The 22,359-nt window shown below is 37.2% G+C and overlaps 1 protein-coding gene across 1 annotated transcript in view; it reads left to right on the forward strand.

Moving 5' to 3' along the window:
- Positions 1-22,359, forward strand: part of KHDRBS2 (KH RNA binding domain containing, signal transduction associated 2) — a 344,255-nt gene that overhangs the window by 76,255 nt on the left and 245,641 nt on the right. The window contains exons 3-4 of the mRNA XM_024762809.1: positions 15,735-15,862; positions 21,244-21,442. Of these exons, the coding sequence (XP_024618577.1) occupies positions 15,735-15,862; positions 21,244-21,442 (327 nt within the window). The remainder of the gene's footprint in view (positions 1-15,734; positions 15,863-21,243; positions 21,443-22,359) is intronic.

Here is a 22,359-nt window from a genome sequence, read left to right on the forward strand (position 1 = left end):
TGTATCTTTTCAAAGTATGGTTTTCTTCAGATATATACTCAGGAGTGGAATTGCTGGATCATATGGTAGCTCTAGTTTTAGTTTTTTAAGGAACCACCATACTGTTCTCCATAGTGGATGTACCAATTTATATTACCACCAACAGTGTAGGAGGATTCCCTTTTTTCCACACCCTCTCCAGCAGTTCTTGTTTGTAGAGTTGAAAAAAAAAATTAATGGCGTATAATTGCTTTACAATGTTGTGTTAGTTTCTTCTGTACAATGAAGTGAATCAGCTATATGTATATCTATATCCCCTCCCTCTTGGACCTCCCTCCCACCACCCCCATCCCACCCATCTATGTCGTCACAGAGCACAGAGCTCCCTGTGCTCTACAGCAGGTTCCCACTAGCTATCTATTTTACACATTGTAGTGTATTTATGTCAAACCTAATCTCTAGGTTCATCCCACCCTCCCCTTTACTCTCTGTGTCTACATATCCGTTCTCTACATCTACGTCTGTATTCCTGCCCAGCAAATAGGTTCATCTGTACTATTTTTCTAGATTCCACATATATGCATTAATATATGATATTTGTTTTTCTCTTTCTGGCTTACTTCACTCTGTATGACAGACTCTAGGTCCATCCTCATCTCTACAAATGACCCAGTTTAGTTTCTTTTTATGGCTGAGCAATATTCCATTGGTTATATATACCACATCTTCTTTATACATTCATCTCTCCTTGGACATTTAGTTGTTTTCATGTCCTGGCTATTGTAAATAGTGCTACTCTTTGTTGCAGTCCAGGGGCTTCTCATTGCAGTGTCTTCTCTTGTTGTGGAGTACAGGCTCTAGGTTCATGGGCTTTAGTAGTTGTGGCAGGTCGGCTCAGTAATTGTGATGCACAGGTTTTGTTGCTCTGCAGCATGTGGGAACTTCCCCAAACGGGGATCAAACCTGTGTCCCCTGCATTGGCAGGTGGATTCTTAACCACTGCACCACCAGGGAAGTCCTAGGATTTTCTATGTATAGTATCATGTCATCTGCAAACAGTGACAGTTTTACTTCTTCTTTTCTAATTTGTATTCCTTTTATTTCTTTTTCTTCTCTGATTGCTGTGGCTAGGACTTCCAAACCTATGTTGAAGAAGAGTGGTGAGAGTGGACATCCTTCTCTTCTTACTGATCTTAGTGGAAACGCTTTCAGTGTTTCACTGTTGAGAAAGATATTTGCTGTAGCTTTGTCATATATGGGCACAGGTTCCCTCTCTGCACACTTTCTGGAGTGTTTTTATTAAATGGCTGTTGAATTTTGTAAAAAGCTTTCTCTGCATCTATTGAGATGATCATATGGTTTTCATTGCTTAATTTGTTAATATGGTGTATCACATTAATTTGTTTGTGTATATTGAAGATTCCTTGCATTCCTGGTATAAATCCCACTTGATCATGGTGTATGATCCTTTTAATGTGTTATTGGATTTTGTTTGCTAGTATTGTGTTGAGAATTTTCACATCTATGTTCATCAATGATATTGGTGTGTAATTTTCTTTGTTGGCAGTGTCTGTGTCTGGTTTTGGTATCAGGGTGATGGTGGCTTCATAAAACAGATTTGGGAGTGTTCCTCCCTCTGCAATTTTTTGGAAGAGTTTGAGAAGGACAGATGTTAGCTCTTCTCTAAATGTTTGATAGAATTCACCTGTGAAGCCATCTCATCCTGGACTTTGGTTTGTTGGAAGATTTTTAATTAGTTTCCATTTCATTATCGTGATAGGTCTGTTTATATTTTCTAATTCTTCCAGTTTCAGTCTTGGAAAATTGTACCTTTTCAAGAATTTGTCCATTTCCTCGTGGTTGTCCATTTTATTGGCATTTGGTTGTTTGTACTAGTCTCTTATAATCCCTTGTATTTCTGCAGTGTCAGCTGTGATTTCTCCTTTTTCATTTCTAATTTGATTGATATGCATCTTCTCCCTTTTTTTCTTGATGAGTCTGGCTAAATGTTTCTCAATTTTGTTTATCTTCTAAAGAACCAACTTTTAGTTTTATTGATCTTTGCTATTGTTTTCTTTGTTTCTATTTCATTTACTTCTGCTCTGTCTGCTCTGATCTTTATGATTCCTTTCCTTCTTCTGAGTTTCGATTTTCATTGTTCTTCTTTCTCTAGTTGCTTTGGGCATAAATTTAGATTGTTTATTTGAGATTTTTCTTGTTTCTTGAGGTGAGATTGAATTGCTATAAACTTCCCTCTTAGAACTGCTTTTGCTGCGTCCCATATGTTTTTTTGTTTTGTTTTGTTTGTTTTGTTTTGTTTTTTGCAGTATGCGGGCCTCTCACTGTTGTGGCCTCTCCCACCGTGGAGCACAGGCTCCAGATGCGCAGGCCCAGCAGCCATGGTTCATGGGCCCAGCTGCTCCGTGGCATGTGGGATCCTCCCGGACTGGGGCACGAACCCGTGTCCCCTGCATCGGCAGGCAGACTCTCAACCACTGCGCCGCAAGGGAAGCCCCCATATGTTTTTGATCATTGGGTTTTCATTGTCAAGTGTTTCCATGTATTTTTTAAATTTCTTCTTTGATATCTTAAGAGATCTCTTGGTTATTTAGTAGCACACTCTTTAGTCTCCATGTATTTGTGTTTTTACAGTTTTTTTCCTGTTATTGATTTCTAATCTCATAGCGTTGTGGTCAGAAAACTTATTTGATAAAATTCAATTTTCTTAAATTTTATGAGGCTTAATTTGTGACCCAAGATGTGATCTATCCTGGAGAATGTTCCATGTACACTTGAGAAGAAAGTGTATTCCATCACTTTTAAGTGGAATGCCCTATAAATATCAATTAAATCTGTTTGCTCTATTGTGCCATTTAAAGCTTATTGTTTCCTATTTATTTTCTGTTTGGATGATCTGCCCACTAGTGTAAGTGGGATGTTAAAGATCCCTATTATTGTGATACTGTTGATTTCCCCTTTCATGATTGCTAGCATTTGCCTCATGTATTGAGATGCTCCTATGCTGGGTGCATAAATATTTACAATTGTTATATCTTCTTCTCAGGTTGATCCCTGGATCATTATGTAGTGTCCTTCCTTATCTCTTGTAATATTCTTTATTTCAAAGTTTATTTTACCTGATATGAGTATTGCTACTCCAGCTTTCTTTTGATTTCCTTTTGCATGGAATATCTTTTTCTTTCCCTTCACTTTCAGTCCGTATGTGTCCCTAAGTCTGAAGTGGTTCTCTTGTGGACAACATGTATATGAGTCTTGTTTTTGTACCCATTCAGCCAGTCTGTTCTTTGGGTTGGAGCATTTAATCCATTTACATTTAAGGTAATTATTGATATGTATATTCCTATTAACATTTTCTTAATTTTGGGGGGTTTGTTTTCATTGGTCTTTTCCTTCTCTTGTGTCTCCAGCCTAGAGAAGTTCCTTCAGCATTTGTTGTAAAGCTGGTTTGGTGGTGCTGAATTCTCTTAGCTTTTTCTTGTCTCTAAAGCTTTTGATTTCTCTGTTGAATCTGAATTAGATCCTTGCTGGGTAGAGTAATCTTGGTTGTAGGTTTTTCTCTTTCATCACTTACAATATATCCTGCTGCTCCCTACTGGCCTGCAGTTTCTTCTGAAAAATCAGCTGATAACCTTTTAGAGATTCTTTTGTATGTTATTTTTTGCTTTTCCCTTGCTGCTTTTAATATTTTTTCTTTAAACTTAATTTTTGTTAGTTTGATTAATATGTGTCTTGGTGTGTTTGTCCTAGGGTTTATTCTGGGGACTCTGCACTTCCTGGACTTGGGTGGCTATTTCCTTTCCCACGTTAAGAAAGTTTTCAACTATAATCTTTTCGAATATTTTTTCAGAACATTTCTTTTTCTGTTCTTCTTCTGAGACCCCTGTAATTTGAATGTTGGTGCATTTAGTGTTGTCCCAAAGGTCTCTGAGATTGTCTTCAACACTTTTCTTTTTTTTTTTTCTTATTATACTCCTTGACAGGTATTTCCACCATTTTGTCTTCCAGCTAATTTATTCATTCTTCTGCCTCAGTTATTCTCTTATCGATTTCTTCCAGTGTATTCTTCATTTCAGTTATTGTGTTGTTCATCTCTGTTTGTTTGTTCTTTAGGTCTTCTAAATCTTTGTTAAACATTTCTTGTGTTTTCTTAATCCATGCCTCTTCTATTTCTGAGATTCTAGATCATCTTTACTATCATTACTCTGAATTCTTTTTCAGATAGGTTGCCTATTTCTTCTTCATTTATTTGGTCTTGTAGGTTTTCTCCTTGCTCCTTTATCTGTAACATATTTTCTATCATGTCTTTTTTTTTTTTGATGGTGAGGTTGTGTTCCTGTCTTATTAGTTGTTTGGCCTGAGGCTTCCAGCACCAGAGTTTGTAGGCTGTTGTATAGAGCTGAGTCTTGATGTTGAGGTGAGGACCTCCAGGAGACCTCACTCCAATGAATATTCCCTGGGGTCTGAGTTTCTCTGTTATTCCAGTGCTTCAGACTCAGAATTCCCACCACAGGAGCTCTAGCCCAACCCCTGGCTTGCAAACCAAGATCATGCAAGCCACACACAGTGGCAGTAAAAATAATAAAAAAGAAAAAAAGGAGCAGAACAATAACAAAAAGTAAAAAATAAAATAAGATTAGAAAACTAAGAGCTATGTTAGAAAAAATACAGATGAAACAACAACTGGAAGAATTGGAAATTAAAACAGAACCACAGTGGCAAAAGTGAGAAAAAAAAAAAGCTGGAAAAGACCTTGGCTGTAGGGGGTGGGGCTTAGGCAGTGTGGGGTTTAAGTGGTGGGCAGGGTCTAGGCTTAGGACCCATGTGGACGGAAAAGGCCCTTGGGAGGGTGGGGTGCAGGGCTTAGGCTCAGCATGGCCAGAGTGGCCCAAGGTGCCTCTGGCCTTGAAGGGCAGAGGACAAGGCCCAGAAACCCAGCAGGCTTCCTAGGGCCCGAGTGGGTGGGGGAAACGTCAGCCCTACCCCCCCCCCCGATCCTCTGGTCTTATAGGGACCCTCCCCATCTGCCTCTCCTCTTCCAACCACCATGCCCTCAGGACCAACGCAGCTGGAGTGGGCCTTGGAGGGTGGAGGACCCAACCTGGGAGCCCAGCAGGCTTCCTGTGGCCCAAGTGGGTGGGGGAAATGCCAGCTGTGTTTCCCCTGATCCTCCAGTCCTAGAGGGTCCCTGTCCATTCACCTCTGTTCCTCTTCCCCCCTCCTCCCTCCCTCCTTTGCCCCTAGGTCCCAAGTGGCTGGAGGGGGCCTCGGAGGTCAGAGGACCCAGCATGGGAGCCCAGCAAGATCCCCAGGACCCAAGTGGGCAGGGGACATGCTAAGTGTGTTCTCCCTGATCCTCCAATCCCAGAGGACCCCTCCCAATCCACCTCTCCTCTTCTTCCCCCTTCCTACACCCCTAAGACAAATGTGGCTAGAGGGGGTCCTGGAAGGTGGAGAACCTGGCCTTGTATCCCAGCAGGCTTCCGGGGGCCTGATTAGGCAGGGGAAATGCTAGCTGTTCTCTCCCCGATCCTCTGAGCACCAGGGTGTCCCTCTAGGCATGGGAACACATCCCCTCTCCCAGCCATCCCTCAGAGGCACTGGTCCCATCTGGCCTCCACTTCTCCTCTCCCCTAACTACCTCCCATGTCCTACCCAGTTGCTCTGGGGTTCCTCCTGTCTCCTTGGGTGTCAAGGTTCCCCACCAGCATCTGGCAGGTGCCCTAGTGGAGGGGAGATGAAAGCTCCGCGTCCTCCACTCTACCATCTTGACCCATACTCTTTTGATGACTGTAGCTTTGTATTATATCTGAAGTCAGGGAGTCTGATTCCTCCATCTCTGTTTTTCTTTCTCAAGATTGCTTTGGCTATTCAGGCTCTTTTGAGTTTCCATACAAATTTTAAGATTTTTTTCTAAATCAACAAAATTGCCATTGGTAATTTGATGGGGATTGCATTGAATATGTAGACTGCCTTAGGTAGTATGGTCATTTGGACAATATTGATTCTTCCAATCCAAGAATATGGTATATCTTTCCATCTGTTTCTGTCATCTCTGATTTCTTTCATTAGCATCTTATAGTTTTCAGAATAAAGGTCTTTTGCCTCCTTAGGTAATTTTAGTCCTAGGTATTTTATTCTTTTTGATTCAATGATGAATGGGATTGTTTCATTAATTTCTCTTTCTAGTCTTTCATTGTTAGTGTATAGAAATGCAACAGATTTCTGTGTATTAATTTTGTATCCTGCAACTTTACCAAGTTCATTGATGAGCTTTCATTTTCTGGTGGTATCTTTAGGATTTTCTATGTATTGTATCATGTCATCTGCAAAGAGTGACAGTTTTACTTCTTCTTTTCCAATATGGATTCCCTTTATTTCTTTTTCTTCTCTGATTGGCAGGGCTAGGACTTCCAAAACTATGTTGAATAAAAGTGGTAAGAGTGGATATACTTGTCTTGTACTTGATCTTAGAGGAAATGCTTCCAGCTTTCCACCACTGAGTATGATGTTAGCTGTACGTTTGTCATATATGGCCTTTATTATGTTGATGTAGGATACACTTATGTCTTCTTTCTGGAGTTTTTATTATAAATGGGTGTTGAATTTTATCAAAAGCCTTTTGTGCCTCTATTGAGATGATCTTATGTTTTTTTTTATTTTTCAGTTTGTTGATGTGGTGTATCACACTGACTGATTTTTGGTTATTGAAAAATCCTTGCATCCCTGAGATAAATCCTTCTTGATCATGGTGTATCATCTTTTTAATGAATTGTTAGATTTGGTTTGCTAGTATTTTGTTGAGGATTTTTGCTTTTGGCCTGTAAATTTCTTTTTTGTGGTTCCTTTATATGGTTTTGGTATCAGGTTGATTGTGGCCTCATAGAATGAGTTTGGGAGTGCTTCTTCCTCTGTAATTTTTTGGAACAGTTACAGAAAGATAGATGTTAACTCTTCTCTAAATGTTTGATAGAATTTGCCTGTGAAGCCACCTGGTCCTGGACTTTTGTTTGTTGGGAGATTTTAAATCAAAGTTTCAGTTTCAGTACTGGTGATTCATCTGTTCACATTATCTATTTATTCCTAGTTCAGTCTTGGGAAATTGTAACTTTCTAAGAATTGGTCCATTTCTTCTAGGTTGTCCATTTTATTGGCATACAGTTGCTTGTAGTAGTCTCATGATCCTTTGTATTTCTGTGGTGTCAGTTGTAACTTCTTTTTTGTTTGTTTGTTTTTAAACTTTTATTATGGGATACTTCAAACATACATCAAAATAAGAGCGTATAAAAAAATTACCACATTGTATTTATCACCTGGTCATAATATCTTCCAGCTATTTGGCCACTCTTGTTTTCATCTATATCCTTTTTCCTTCACATTATTTTGAAGCAAATCCAGTTACAGGATAGATTTGTTTTTGTAAATATTGTTAGATACTCCCTCAACCAAGCTTGTTGTCTGAAATTTGGTAGTTGCACAAAGTGCAACTTTTTTGGAATCAATTATTTTTTTATTTTTTCACATACACACACTGTATTTTATTTTTACAAGGGATAAATAAACTGACACCAAGCATTGTAAATGGATGAACACAACAAAAGCAACAATGATTGCAATTACCAAACACGAAACACACTCATACTATGTCATAATATTGACATTCAGTCCAATAATCCTCCACTGTAACAGCTCCTTTACTTTGCAGTGAAAATTGATTTGTATATTTTTTACCTCTGAACCCTTGCAGGATTTTTTTATTCAAACAGAAAGTCACAAAAATTATAATCATCCTCATCAGTTCACTCAGTCCCATGTAATTACTTTTTTTTCAACTTGATCTTTTGTTAGCACTCATATGAATTCATCAGTTTTCCATTAGAGTTCTGAAAATGTTTATTCATTCAGTTCAACAGTATAGGCTGTTACCAGAAACCTGTACTTGTCAGAGTCTTTTCCATGAATTCCTTGAAGATGAAACCCTTTCATAGGAACATTTTTGCAAAAGCATCAGAGTACACCCATAACTGTCTGTAAATGACAAAAGACTTCAAAATGACCACGGTTAAAGATCTGATGAATGTTCATAATAATGCAATTGACAAGGAAATTTAGTTATTTCTGAGATATACATTTTAAAGTAAAAACTAGAATTATGACTTATAACATTATACCAGAATATATAAGATTTTTAGAAATTTCATGTAATGTCTGAAACATTTATATTAACATATTTCCATACAAATAACCCAAAGAAAGTTTAGTATTAGTTTGTTTGTTTGTTTGCATTTTGATACTGCAGGTTCTTCTTAGTCATCAATTTTACACACTTCAGTATATACATGTCAATCCCAACCGCCCAATTCAGCACACCACCATCCTCACCGCACCGTGGTTTTCCCCCCTGTGGTGTCCATACCTTTGTTCTCTACATCTGTGTCTCAACTTCATTTGGAGAAATGTCTATTTAGGTCTTCTGCGCATTTTTGGATTGGTTTTATTTCTAATTTCATTGATTTTAGTCCTCTCCCTTTTTTTCATGATGGCTTTGGCTAAAGGTTTATCAATTTTGTTTATCTTTTCAAAGAACCCACTTTTAATTTCATTGATCTTTTCTACTGTTTTCTTCATCTCTACTTCTTTTATATCTGATCAGATCTTTACGATTTCTTTCCTTCTACTAACTGTGGGTTTTGTTTTATCTTCTTTCTCTAGTTGCTTTAGGTGTAATGTTAGGTTATTTATTTGAAATTTATCTTGTTTCCTAAGGTAAGCTTGTATTGCTATAAACTTCCCTCTTAGAACTGCTTTTGCTGTGTCTCATAGGTTTCTTATCATCTTGTTTTTGTTATCACTTGTCTCTAGGTATTTTTTAATTTCCTCTTTGATTTCTTACATGATCCGTTGGTTATTTAGTAGCATATTGTTTAGCCTCCACGTGTTTGTGTTTCATAAAGTTTAATTCCTGTAGTTGCTTTCTAAAATCATAGTGTTGTTGTCAGAAAAGATGCTTGATATGATTTCAGTTGTCTTAAATTTTAAAAGGCTTGCTTTGTGACCCAGCATGTGATCTATCCTGGAGAATGTTCCATGAGCACTCAATAAGAATGCATATTCTGCTGATTTTGGATGAATGTTCTATAAATAATAATTAAGTATATCTGGTCTAATGTGTCATTTAAGACCTCTGTTTCCTTATTGATTTTCTGTCTGGATGATCTGTCCTTTGATGTAAGTGGGGTGTTAAAGTCCCCCACTATTATTGTGTTATTGTCAATTTCTCCTTTTATGGCTGTTAGCATTCACCTTATATATTGAGGTGTTCCTATGCTGGGTGCAAATATATTTACACTTGTTATATCTTCTTCTTGGATTGATCCCTTGATCTTTATTTAGCGTCCTTTTTTGTCACTGGTAACAGTCGTCTTTATTTTAAAGTCTATTTTGTCTGATATGAACATTGCTACTGCAGCTTTCTTTTGATTTCCACATGCATGGAATAGCTCTTTTCCATCCCCTCACTTTCAGTCTGTATGTGTCCCTAGATCTGTAGTGGGTCTCTTGTAGACAGCATATACATGGTCTTATTTTTATATTCATTCAACCAGTCTGTCTTTTGGTTGGAGCATTTAATCCATTTACATTTAAGGTAATTATCAATATGTATGTTCCTATTGTCATTTATTTAATTGTTTTGAATTTGTTTTTGTGGGTCTTTTTTCTTTCCTTCCTCTTTTGGTCTCTTCTCTTGTGATTTGATGACTATCTTTTGTGTTGTGTTTGGGTTGCTTTTTTTCTGTGTGTATCTATTGTAGTTTTTTGGTTTGCAGTTTCCATAAGGTTTTTATATAGCAGTATATATAAAAGATTGCTTTACAAAATTGTTATAAGTTGCTGGTCTCTTAATTTCCAGTGATTTCCAATATCCTGCATTTGTACTCTCCTCTTCTCACTATTGCTTGTTTTGATATCATATTTGTGCATGGTTGATTTCCTACCTTTACTTTATATTTGCCTTTACTGGTGGGCTTTCCTATTCATAATTTTCTTAATTCTAGTTGTGGCCTTTTCTTTTTAGCTTAGAGAATTTCCTTTAGGATTTTTTGTAAAGCTGGTTCGGTGGTGCTGAATTCTCTTAGCTTTTGTTCGTTGTAAAGCTTTTGATTTCTCCATCAAATCTGAACAAAACCTTGCTGGGTCGAGTATTCTTGGTTTTAGGTTTTTCCCTTTCATCACTTTAAATATATCATGCCACTCCTCTCTGGCCTGCAGAGTTTCTTCTGAACAATCAGCTGATAACCCTTGTATGTTATTTATTACTTTTCCCTTGTTGTTTTAATATTTGCTCTTTGTCTTTAATTTTGTCAATTTGATTAAAATGTGTTTAGGTGTGTTCCTCTTTGGGTTTATCCTGTATGGGACTTGCTGCATTTCCTGGACTTGATTGACTATTTCCTTTCCCATGTTAGGGAAGTTTTTGACTATAATCTCTTCAAATATTTTCTCGGGTCCTTTCTCTCTCTCTTCTCCTTCTGGGACCCCTATAGTGCGAGTGTTTTTGCATTTAATGTTGTCCCAGAAGTCTCTTAGGCTGTCTCCATTTCTTTTCATTCTTTTTTCTTTATTCTGTTCTGCAGCAGTGAATTCCACCATTCTAACTTCCAATCACTTATCCATTCTTCTGCCTCATTTATCCTGCTACTGATTCCTTCTAGTGTATATTTCATTTCAGTTATTGTATTGTTTTTTAAAAATGTTTATTTATTTATTTATCTTTGGCTGCATAGGGTCTTCACTGCTGCACGCGGGCTTTCTCTACTTGTGGCAAGTGGGGGTTACTCTTCATTGTGGCACATGGGCTTCTCATTGCAGTGGCTTCTCTTGTTGTGGAGCATGGACTCTAGGCATGCGAGTTTCAGTAGTTGTGGCATGCAGGCTCTAGAGTGTAGGCTCAGTAGTTGTGGCACACATGCGTAGTTGCTCCATGGCATGTGGGATCTTCCTGGACCAGGGCTTGAACCCATGTCCTCTGCATTTACAGGCAGATTCTTAACCACTGCACCACCAGGGAAGGCCCAGTTATTGTATTCTTCAACACTGTTTGTTCTTTATACCCTCTAGGTCTTTTTTAAACATTTCTTCATCTTCTCAGTCTGTGCCACCATTCTTTTTCCAAGATCTTGGATCATGTTTGCTTTCATTACTCTGAATTATTTTTCAGGTAATTGCCTATCTCCATTTCATTCAGTTGTTCTTCTGGGGTTTTATTTTGTTCCTTCATCTGGAGCATATTTCTCTGCCATCTCATTTTGCCTGTTTTCATTGTCTCTGTTCCACAGGATGCAGGGCTCTAGTTTCTCTTGCTTCTGCTATCTGCCCGTGGTGGGTGAGGCTGGTCTAGATGCTTGTGAAGGCTTCCTTCCTTTCTCCACTCACTTGTGCCTGCCCACTGGTGAGTGGAGCTGGGTCTTGTCCCTCTGGTGGGCAGGGCTGTGTCAAGTGGTGTGTTTACAGGCAGCTGTGGGCTCAGTAAGACTTTCACAAACCTGTCTGATGATGGGTGGGGCTGTGTTTCTGCCCTGTTGGTTGTTTGGCCTGAGGCATCCCAGGACTGGAGCCTACAGTCTGTTGGGTGAGTCCAGGTCTTGGCATCAAAATGGCAGCCTCCAGAAGGGCTCATACTAATTAGTACTCCCTGGCACCTCTGTCACTAGTGTCCTTGTTCCTACAGTGAGCCACAGCTGCCCCCCCCACCTCCCCAGGATACACTTCAAGACCAGCAGGTAGGTCTGGCCCAGGTTCCTATGAACTCACTGCTTTTTTCCTGTGTAGTGTACACGAGAACTTGTGTGGGCCCTCCAAGAGTGGAGTCCCTGTTTCCACAAGTCCGGTGGAGCTCCTGAGATCAAGCCCTGCTGGCCTTCAAAACCAAATGCTCTGGGAGTTCCTCCTCCCAATGCCAGACCCCCAGGCTGGGGAGCCTGATGTGGGGCTCAGAATCTCACTACTGTGGGAGAACCTCTGTGATATAATTATTTTTCAGTTTGTGGGTCACCCACCCAGTGGATATTGGATTTGATTATATCGCACATGTGCCCCTCCTACCATCTCATTGTTGCTTCTTCTTTGTTTTTGGATGTAGAATATCTTTTTTTGGTAGGTTCCAGTCTTCTTTGTCGATGGTTGTTCAGCATTTAGTTGTGATGCTGGTGTTTTCTTGAGAGGAGGTGAGCTCAAGTCATTCTACTCCACCATCTAGTCTCCAACTCAGGCTGTAGTATATTTCTAATAAGATCACATTTACAAGGCAATCATGGAATATTTTGTTTATGAGTATTTTTAAGATTTTATGTAACTGAAGCATCAGCAACATATGCCACAATTAAATGTTCAACAGGATGGACTCATGTCCTAGTGATGAAAGATTAATTCAAAGTTAGATCTGTGCTTAATGAAGAGCTGAATACAAGCATATAATATACAATTAAAGATTTGGGGGTTTAGAAAATTATATCTATAACATAAAAATAATACACAGGATATATTCAGTCCAGAGAATACTTAGAGTTTCAGTATCTCTACATTTGGGCATTTAAAATTCTTTTGTATTTATTTGAGACAGCTAGATGCTTCATTACTATAAATACAGTGGTATATATATTTTAGTTGTCTAATTAGAAAAACTTGAGTTTATTAAAGACCTGGTCATTTAATGATCATAATATTGTAATGTATGAAGTATGATTAGAAAATGTTTGTCACTACATTATGTTACTATTACCTTAGGCAATCTCCATGTTTCATTTATCACAAGTGTGTGCAAATGACATTCAGATTTACTCCCCTGACCTAGATCTGAATTTCTAAGATAAACTTTAATGTCTCCTTGGCATTTTAAACTTAAGATTATCTAGACAAAATATAAATTCTCTACCTCTAAACTTTTTTCATTCCTTTCTTTCTTTGGTTAATGGTGTCATTATACTTCTAGCCATTTCTGCATTTAAATTTTCTTTTATTCCTACCTTCCCAAGTCATACAGTATAACTTCCACTAAGGCACTCTTGAATAGCTTGTGGTTGCCCAACTTCTCTTTCTCTCTCTCACTTCACCACATACATACACACACCAACCAGCCTTCTCCCTCTTTCCACAATTCATCTATGTCAGCCAACACCCAAAACATGCCTTATGTTTGTTCACTCTATGTCTGACTCTTTCATACATTTTTATTAAGTGAAGTGATTTAGAAAATTGGGCAACATACAATTTACTTTCTTAAAATAAACATTGATTACTACCCTTTTTGCTAGTCAGTAATCAGTTCCATGTTTAATCTGTATGTAACCATTTTAAAGTAAGAGAATGGCAAATACTCCAATTAATCAGAGTATAAGGTATGTTGAACAGAATAGGTTCCACCAGCATTAACATCAGTGGATTTACAAAATCTCTCAGCTTGTAATTTTAGGAACTTGATTTTGTCAACGTTCTGTATGTTTGTTTGGGTCCTCCCAGAATCAGGATTAGATGAGATTAAACATGTAAGGAGTTCATTAGGAAAAATGATCTTGTGACAAAAAACTAAATAAATAAATAAATAAAATAAGGAGGAAGCCAAAGAAGACTGACTGGAGAGCCTTCACACTAGAATATCTGACCCAAAGGAAAGAGGTCATAGCCCAGAAGCAATGGTATTAAAGGGAAATTCATCCCAGCTGTCTAGGAATCCTTGAGGCACGGGCAGAGGAGAACTGTGACTCCCAAGAATGGGCCTATTTTAGCATTTTAACCACATTTGGTCATTGACTGGGAGTTGCTCTTGTGTACCATGGCCTTGGGAGCAATATGATTTCAGAACAGGGTGACTCATATTCTAAGTCAGTTACACCTGTATTTAGAGTTCTGCATTCACTTCACCACCACAACCCTGGAAGATGATCCAGTTCTTAAAACAAAGTATATCTAGCTGAGCTCATAAGAAACTTGATTATACACTAACAGTAGTGTTTTGTTTACAGTAAGAACTAACTTAACCTGTAGTGTCAAATATTCATGCTAATATCCACAATAATGTATTTTCTAATTCTGGCATAAAGATATTCTCTAACGTAAATTTTACATGTATGAATTTATCTGCTATTTGCTAATTTTTAACTCAACCCTCAATGTTGCCAAAAATGAGAATCTTATCTCTTTTTATAATTCATAAAGACCTTTAGGAGTCCATGGATTTTTCTTAGATAAGAAGCTGCAAAGATCTGCTTTCAAGTTAGGAATATTACATGGGAAAATTATGGAATTAATTTTTCATTTTCATGGTGGCTGCTCAGTTCAGTCAGAAGTAGCAATTCATCACATTCCCTGTACCTAATAAAATAGTAGACATGCTTATTCTTCAGTTTGGTTGTTGCTTGAATGTGAAAATTAAGAGGTATAAATTGAGTAATTGTTAAAAACTATTATTTTCTACTATAGCTCTTCTGTCAATCAACTGTCTTGAGCCCATTACCACTATAATCAGGTGCTGAACAGGATAAATGTGAAAGCAACATGTTAAAAATAAAAAGTAAGTGCTTTGGAGTGACTAGTACTTTTGCTTGTGAACAAGGCAGTTTTTGGACCATGAGGTAAAGCTGTACTTTAGAAAAGCTTGTAGGCTGAATGCATCCCCTCCATCTTCTAGACCAGGCTGTGCAGGTGAGTGCACGGTTTCCATGTACTGTTACTATAACTCACAAGTTCAGAGCTAACCTGGCTCAAGTGTCCACTACCAGACCTCAGACATCATTTATGTTAACCCAGATATTTCTACAAATATTTCTCGTCTCAACTCCTAGACAGCTCATGGTTTTCACATAAATACATCTTTACTGAAAAAGAATTTACTTGGATTGCCCATTAGGCAAAAATACCAATTACTCAGTTTTGTACTGTTCTACCAGGGTGTGTGTGTGCATTCACGTGTGTGTTAGTAAAAAGAGAAACAGGTAAGACTGACACTTGTTTTTTGAAGATAGCATTCATCTTCAGTGACTCAGATCCACTCTTTGGTCCTATTGAAATGATTGATACATTTACACTAATGAAGGATAGAGATCGTCTCTTTGACTTTGACCAAATCTCTGGCTGTTACTGTGAAGTGTGCCTTCTGCTATGGCTGTCATTCTCCATCAGCCCAATGCTAGAACACATAGAAAATTATTTATTTCTAAACATTGCCCCTCAAGTTTTTTAGTTGGATTACATAGCTTCCCAGTTGTCTGAAACTGATATTTTTTTGCACTTTTTAATTATTTTAACACAGTATCTACTTTGGTCCTTGGGATTGCCCCTTTTCAGTTTATGCATCAGGAACTATTTGAGTATTATGCAGTCTTTAACAATATACATGTACTTATACCACTAAAGTTGTTTTTCAGTAATCCTCTTATTAGCAACCATGACCTTGGGACCTTCCAAGATCTTGTTCTATATTGTTACCTTTCCTTTTCTAGCTAACATATAAAGTGATATCCCAGCAAATCTCATCTGATTTCCTGCTGAGTACTTCCTTGGTAAAAGAAGCAACTTCAGTTTCTCTGTATAAAACTAGGAACTTAAATTATATTTACTTTTACCTCATTTTAGATTTTTGTATACCAGAAAATAAGTGAAAAATTTCCTTTCTTACTGTGTTTGTTCAGTTCTAAGAACTCCATTCTCCATTTTAGCTCATCAGGTCATGTTTTTTCTTCTAGGACTACAATGATGAAATTCGTCAGGAACAACTACGTGAATTATCTTACTTAAATGGCTCAGAGGACTCTGGTCGTGGCAGAGTTATTAAAGGCAGAGGGATCAGAATAGCTCCCACAACTCCTTCAAGGTACATTTGTTCTTACTTTAAATAAATTAACAGCCAATAAGAATGGCAATACTTTGCTGGCCTGTTCTGTGTCATGATCACAGCTAGGAATAAACAACAACAATATCAGCAACAATAACCACCACCACCACAAAAGCAATAACAACAGATGATTATATAGCTTGTAAGAGCTTTATATAAGTTATTAACTCATCAAATCCTCCATAGTAGGGTTAAGCATTATTTACAGGTGAGCAACTGATAAAGATGTAAGCAATATGCCTGAGGACACACAGGCAGTCTGACTCTAGAATTCAGAGTTTGAGCTCTTAACAGCTTCCTAAGAAAATAAGAGGAGCAAACCTAGGAGTTTCTACTTTTTGGTTTTGTCCCCAGGATTAGGACATGCAGATGATTCAATCATATGCATCTTTGAACCAGGATGACCTTGAATGAAGAGAAAATTACAAATATTATCTATGCCTTAAATGGCCCATGAATTGATACAGTCTTGCCAGATAGGTAGACAGATAGATGAGGATAATGATAGATATAGGTAGGTCGGTAGATATATAGATATTTAGATAGATAAGTAGATTATATATATATTATATGTATGTGTATTATACACACACACACACACACACACACACACATATATATATATATATATATATATACACACACCACCAGTCCAGAAAGCCAGAAGTACATTTGTTACATGGCTGATTGTAAGAATATTTAAAGCTTAGTTATATTTGACTCTGCAATGTCATCAGAGAAGATTTTATTTGATATTGTTCACTTTGCAAAGAAATTGGAATTTTTCTGCAACAGAATTTGTTTTGTAAGATTCTACATTTGCCAAGCTTTCAAGAGAAAGCATTGTTTTGCAAAGAGGTAAAGTGAAAAATACTCATAGCCTTCACACACAGACTGTGTAACTCTGTCATTCTCTTTATCCTGTTATAGTTGGCCTTCAAATCTCTAAACGGCTTAGATTTAGAATACTATTTCATATACTGCATAGAAACCATTTTGAGATTCTAAGATACTTTGCTGATTCAATTTATTTTTAAAGTTACTCCCCAAATATTTTCACCACCTTTCAAAACACCACTGTTTTTAACATTTAAGTCACAGACACCTCAAAAAATTTTACACTATCAGAAAAGAAGTTAAGAATGATCAATTTCCAAATAAAACATCAAGGAAATAATTGACTAAAGGTAAAATGTGGCGATTATAGAAATTACTTTGATTAAAGGAAAAACTTCTGAAAATGTTTCAGTGATTATTTTCACATTTTTTTCTTAAAAAATTTTTTTATATGAACTTTCTAATGCTACCTAGGAACATTAGTTTATTGCTAAAAATTAATGTGACATAACATTTTTTATGGACTTTTTAAAATGGAATCAGCCTTTTACAAAGCCTTTATATTAACTTCAGCATGATGGGTTGTGAAATGACATCATTGCAGGCAATCTTAAACTGATTAAGTCATAAGGTTTTAATAATGAAATTGTCACTTTTGTAGTTCAAAAAATGATAATTTTAGCAGTTATATATGGTGTAACCTAAGTATGTATTGAATGACTGTAGAGGCAACAAGTTTTTTTCTATTCTATATTCCTTGGAATAGGGACCATTTAAAAAACTAATGCATTAACCTGCTTTTGAGATAACAAAATCATCATATTAAAAGACTTTGTTTTGTTATTGGTGTTCCTTAAGGTAATAATACATTTGTCATATTTGAGTGGACCATATAAGATTTCAATTTTAGTGAAGTTTTAATGTAAAATATTAATCTCCTTAATTATTTAATAAAGAAGAGTGCATTATAATCTAGACTTCTAAATATCTTAGAAGAAAAATTTGATTGAAAGCTTTTGCTTTTTAACATTCCATATATCATACAATCTGATACTGCATGTTAAAAAAGAAAATTAATATTGAAAATTAAACCTCACTTTCAATGCTATCTTGATGTAATTAATGTATTAACATTAATAAAAGTAAATGTAGCAGAACTCTGTTGTCTTCTGTTTCAAACCACATGATGAAATATATCTGCAATTAAATAAGAATAAGAAAATAGCTTCACAAAACAGAAGATCATATTGATCAGAAAGTTCTTGAACACATGGGTTAATGGATGCTGATTTGTACATATTTATGAAATTATGACTTTTTAAAGTTATTCAGTTACACTTAAATTCAAAAAGAACGGTACCTGGTATATTTTTAAAACTTTAATTTGTTGAAAATTTCTTTAACTAAAGGAATTTATGTTTCAACAATCATATCTATGAAAACTATCTAATCTTCCAATAATAATGCATACCAGAAGACAAAGTATTACATCTATATATTATAATAATATATATTATGTAATTGAAGAATTAAGATCTTCACACACATCACTGCTACATGTTGAATGAGAGTGAACAGTGGAAAATAAAACATTTGAGGCAGACTTTGAAGGTTTTGTTTACTACAATGAGAACTAATACATAGATAGAATCTAATGGAGCTTTTTAAAGAGGGGGCTAATCATATTTGTCTCCAAGAAAGACTACTCAGTCACCACTGTGAGTGATAGAGAAGAATTAGAGCAAAGAGAGAAAGACAGACAGAGAGGTGTGTGACAAGGAAGCCAGGGAGAATACAAGTTCATTATCCAACACAGAAATGAATACCACTTGGAGTGTTAGAGAGATAAAGGACTAGATTAGAGATTAGAATTTATACGAATTAGTGCCCAATTAGATGTTGGAGACAAGAGAGTGGTCCTAGACAGTATAACTCTCTCATGTCTGCCCTGGTTAGAGATTAATGACATCATCCACTAAAATTAGGTGAAGGACCAAATTTAATGAAGAATATAATTAATCCTAGGTCTATGGATTGCCAGTGTGACCTTGGGAAGGTGACTTGTACTTTCTGTGACTTGGTTCTCAACCTTTAAAATAGCTTAGAAATGGCTACATGACAAGGTTGTCAAGATTTTTAAGTTAGATGACACATGTAAGGCAGTGGTTCCCAAACTGGTCTGCACATTGGAATTACTGAAAGCTCGCTGCTGCTAGAGACTGTGACTTAATTGGCCTGGGGTATGGTCTGGAGTCTGGAGGTTTTCAAAGGTCTTTAAGTGACTCTAACATGCAGACAAGTTAAGGAGACATGATCCAGGGTATGGTGTGTGGTAGGAAGGAAAGAGATAACAGCCATCAGGGTTAGAGACTGCAGGGGTGCACCGTGAGGCACAGAAGGAGGGTGGGGGGAAGAAAATGGGGATAGCCACATTCCAAGGTGGGCCCAGGAGTAGATGTCAATGAATGAGCCTGAAGAATATAAAGGAGGGAGGAAGAAATATGGAGAAAAGCAGAGTCATAAAAGTTCAAAGAAGGCGTTTTCCAGATAGTAACCCATAGTGATAAATATAACAGTTACAGTGGAATGGGGACTGATTTCCAGTGGATTTAGAAACCAGTAGGCTTCTGGTGATACCAGTCAAGAATATTTTCAATAAAGAGGAGGAAACAATAACTAGATTGCTTTTGATTCAGGAATGAGCAGGAGGTGAAGAATTAAGGATAGAAAACTTTCAAGAAGCCAGAAAAATAAAGGAAAGAACATTGTAGAGTGGATTCAGCCAGGGACCCTACGTTCTAAATAGGTGATGTGAATCTTGAGTTGAATTGAGGACTTGAGTTGAAGAGAGATATAGGGTTAATATTCCAGGGAAGGGATGTAATGTGTAGGAGGTAATGAGTCAGATTCAAGAGACAGATTTTCCAGGGCTCTGTCTGGGAGACAGTTGATGAAGGAATGGGATGAGAAATTAGATTTGATTTGAGCATCATATAATTTTAAAGCACGAAGAATGGATACAGATTCAGAAATCTTATTTTAGAAAAATAATCTACCTTAGGTTCAAGTAGTTATAACACTTACCTGTGATTATTCAGTGGTATAGATATAACTTGTGAATATAGTTTAAAGTAAGGTGACATATAACTTACCACCCACACAGGGACACTGTTGAAAGTATTAAAATGCTAAACTAGGACAACAGTTGTAATTCTGAACTATTCTGGGCAAACCTGGATGTATGCACACCCTGTATATAAGGTGCTTGGAGATCCAGTGAAGGTAAAATTACTCTTTATATCCATCTTATAGATTAGCTTTTATATTATCATGCTAATGTAGAATATTGTGGTCTCAGTTACATTGTGCTTGAAGTGGGCACTAGGCCTTCTAGGGTCTCCCAGTACAGGAGAGCATTCTCTGTACATTAGACTCACAGTAAGTTCTCTAATAATCTCTCTATTCATCAGCTCTATAATCTATTTAAAACTTTTAAAAGCTTCACCAGCATTCTTATTGTTCACTTGTCAAGCTCATTTTCTGCAAGAGCCAGTTGACTGCTCCTCATAGCAGAAAGCATAATCTACAACCCCATCTGTGGGTGCAGCCAACCAGTGTGATGGTTCACATCCCGTGATCATTATTTCCCCCAAAGCTTTAGCGTTCTTGCTGAAAACAGTACTTTCTAGAGGCCAAACTTTCAGACATAATAAAAAGTGAAATAACCATGCTTTTGCCCAAAAACTTTAGACAAACATTCAACCTTTCCAAAGGCCTCAGAATACCATAAGAGTTTACTGCAACCATTTGATCTTACACTTTTAATACAAGTTAATTTTGTGTCAAGCACTGCAGTACCAAGTACTCAGTGTGTTATTTTTTTTACAGAGCCCTCATGTATTTCACTAGCACCATAGTTACCATAGGAAATAAATTATATCAGGGACTGTACCAGTTCAGGGGGTTACATGCATAATGATAAATCAGTGACAATGACCTCAAACTTAAGCTACTATAATTAGCAGAATGATATCATGATGGTTAGAGTTCCACATTTTATCGAAGTGCAGACAGATTTTTTTTGTAAGTGACAACATTGCCCATCACTGTCAATAACCTCCAGCATGGCGGAGACATTGACAATTAGCAGCTATGGATGGTACAGTGAGTCATGTACTAGACACTGCTCTCATTTGAGACTTTTTTGGTAAATTTGGAATAAAAATCAGAGTGGGTTGATTTTTGTTTGGTTTGCTTTGAATTTCTAGTGTTATAAAAGAAAATATCAAATTATTTTACATGGTTTTTATGATAACTAAGTCATAACCAATATTTACAAAACTTATTCTGTGGAGGTCAAAATGCTTTATATCCCAAAGAATCTCCATTAAACACACACACTCACAACACTCAGACATGCAGAAATAAATGTGTTTTCTTCCCATTGTATAGAGGCTATAAGATGAGAGCTTTGCCTGATCTCATTACTTGTTTCTCATCTGTATGTGACCTGTTTCTCCTAGGGGCCGTGGGGGTGCCATTCCTCCTCTCCCACCACCTGGACGAGGCGTTATCACCCCTAGAGGGACCACTGTGACCCGTGGTGCTCTTCCAGTGCCTCCTGTAGCAAGAGGCGTCCCTGCCCCGCGAGCACGGGCATCACCCACTGTGCCAGGATACAGGGCACCCCCTCCTCCAGCCCATGAGGGGTATGAAGAGTATGTAAGTACTCTTGAGAAATCAGTTAATTAGGAGGAGTTAAGTTTGATGGGGAATAAGTTAAACTTCAAAGACATTCATATACCACGAATATAGCAGAAATACATAGCAGTTTGTTGCAGAAAACAAATGTCATTTGCAACAGAATTTAGCAGTGCATTTTAAATGAGGGCATTTTTTTGTTTTTGGTTTTTTTTCCGATACATGGGCCTCTCAGTGTTGTGGCCTCTCCTGTTGCAGAGCACAGGCTCCGGACGCGCAGGCTCAGCAGCCATGGTTCACGTGCCCAGCCACTCCGCGGCATGTGGGATCTTCCTGGACCGGGGCACGAACCCGTTTCCCCTGCATTGGCAGGTGGACTGTCAACCACTGCGCCACCAGGGAAGCCCTAAATGAGGGCATTTTGAGAAAATCTTTCATTGTACAGGTGCCATCATTGTTGTTAGTATCAGTTAAATAGCTTAGATTTTAAGAAACAAACTATCCTCAGGTTTTCTTATCTTTAGAACACTCAATCAATTTCAAAATGGAAATAATTATAAACATAATGTGAATAGTTATGTATTTAGAAGATTATCCTGGGACATGATAAAGATTAACATAACTCAAAAGTATTTGACAAATATAATGTGATTATATTATAAACTTTGTTAATAATTTAAGACCATGTGGTTGGTTTTTCATTTAAATATCCTACTCTCTCACTATATAAAAGATATGGAATTGGCAGGTAAGAATTCAGAACTCAAAAAATATAGACTGAACAGAAGAAGTGCAGTGTCTCTAAGCACCTCATCCCCTTCCAATCCTCTGTATCACATTATACTCCCTTTGACCTCTTTCATCCAGGTTGTTAGCTTTCCACTGGTCATATATTCTAGTCCCTGTATCTATTTCTCCTACTAGATTGTGAAACTTGT

Source organism: Neophocaena asiaeorientalis, unplaced genomic scaffold, assembly GCF_003031525.2.
Source record: "Neophocaena asiaeorientalis asiaeorientalis breed wild unplaced genomic scaffold, Neophocaena_asiaeorientalis_V1.1 scaffold103, whole genome shotgun sequence".
NCBI classification, from domain to species: Eukaryota; Metazoa; Chordata; class Mammalia; order Artiodactyla; family Phocoenidae; genus Neophocaena; species Neophocaena asiaeorientalis.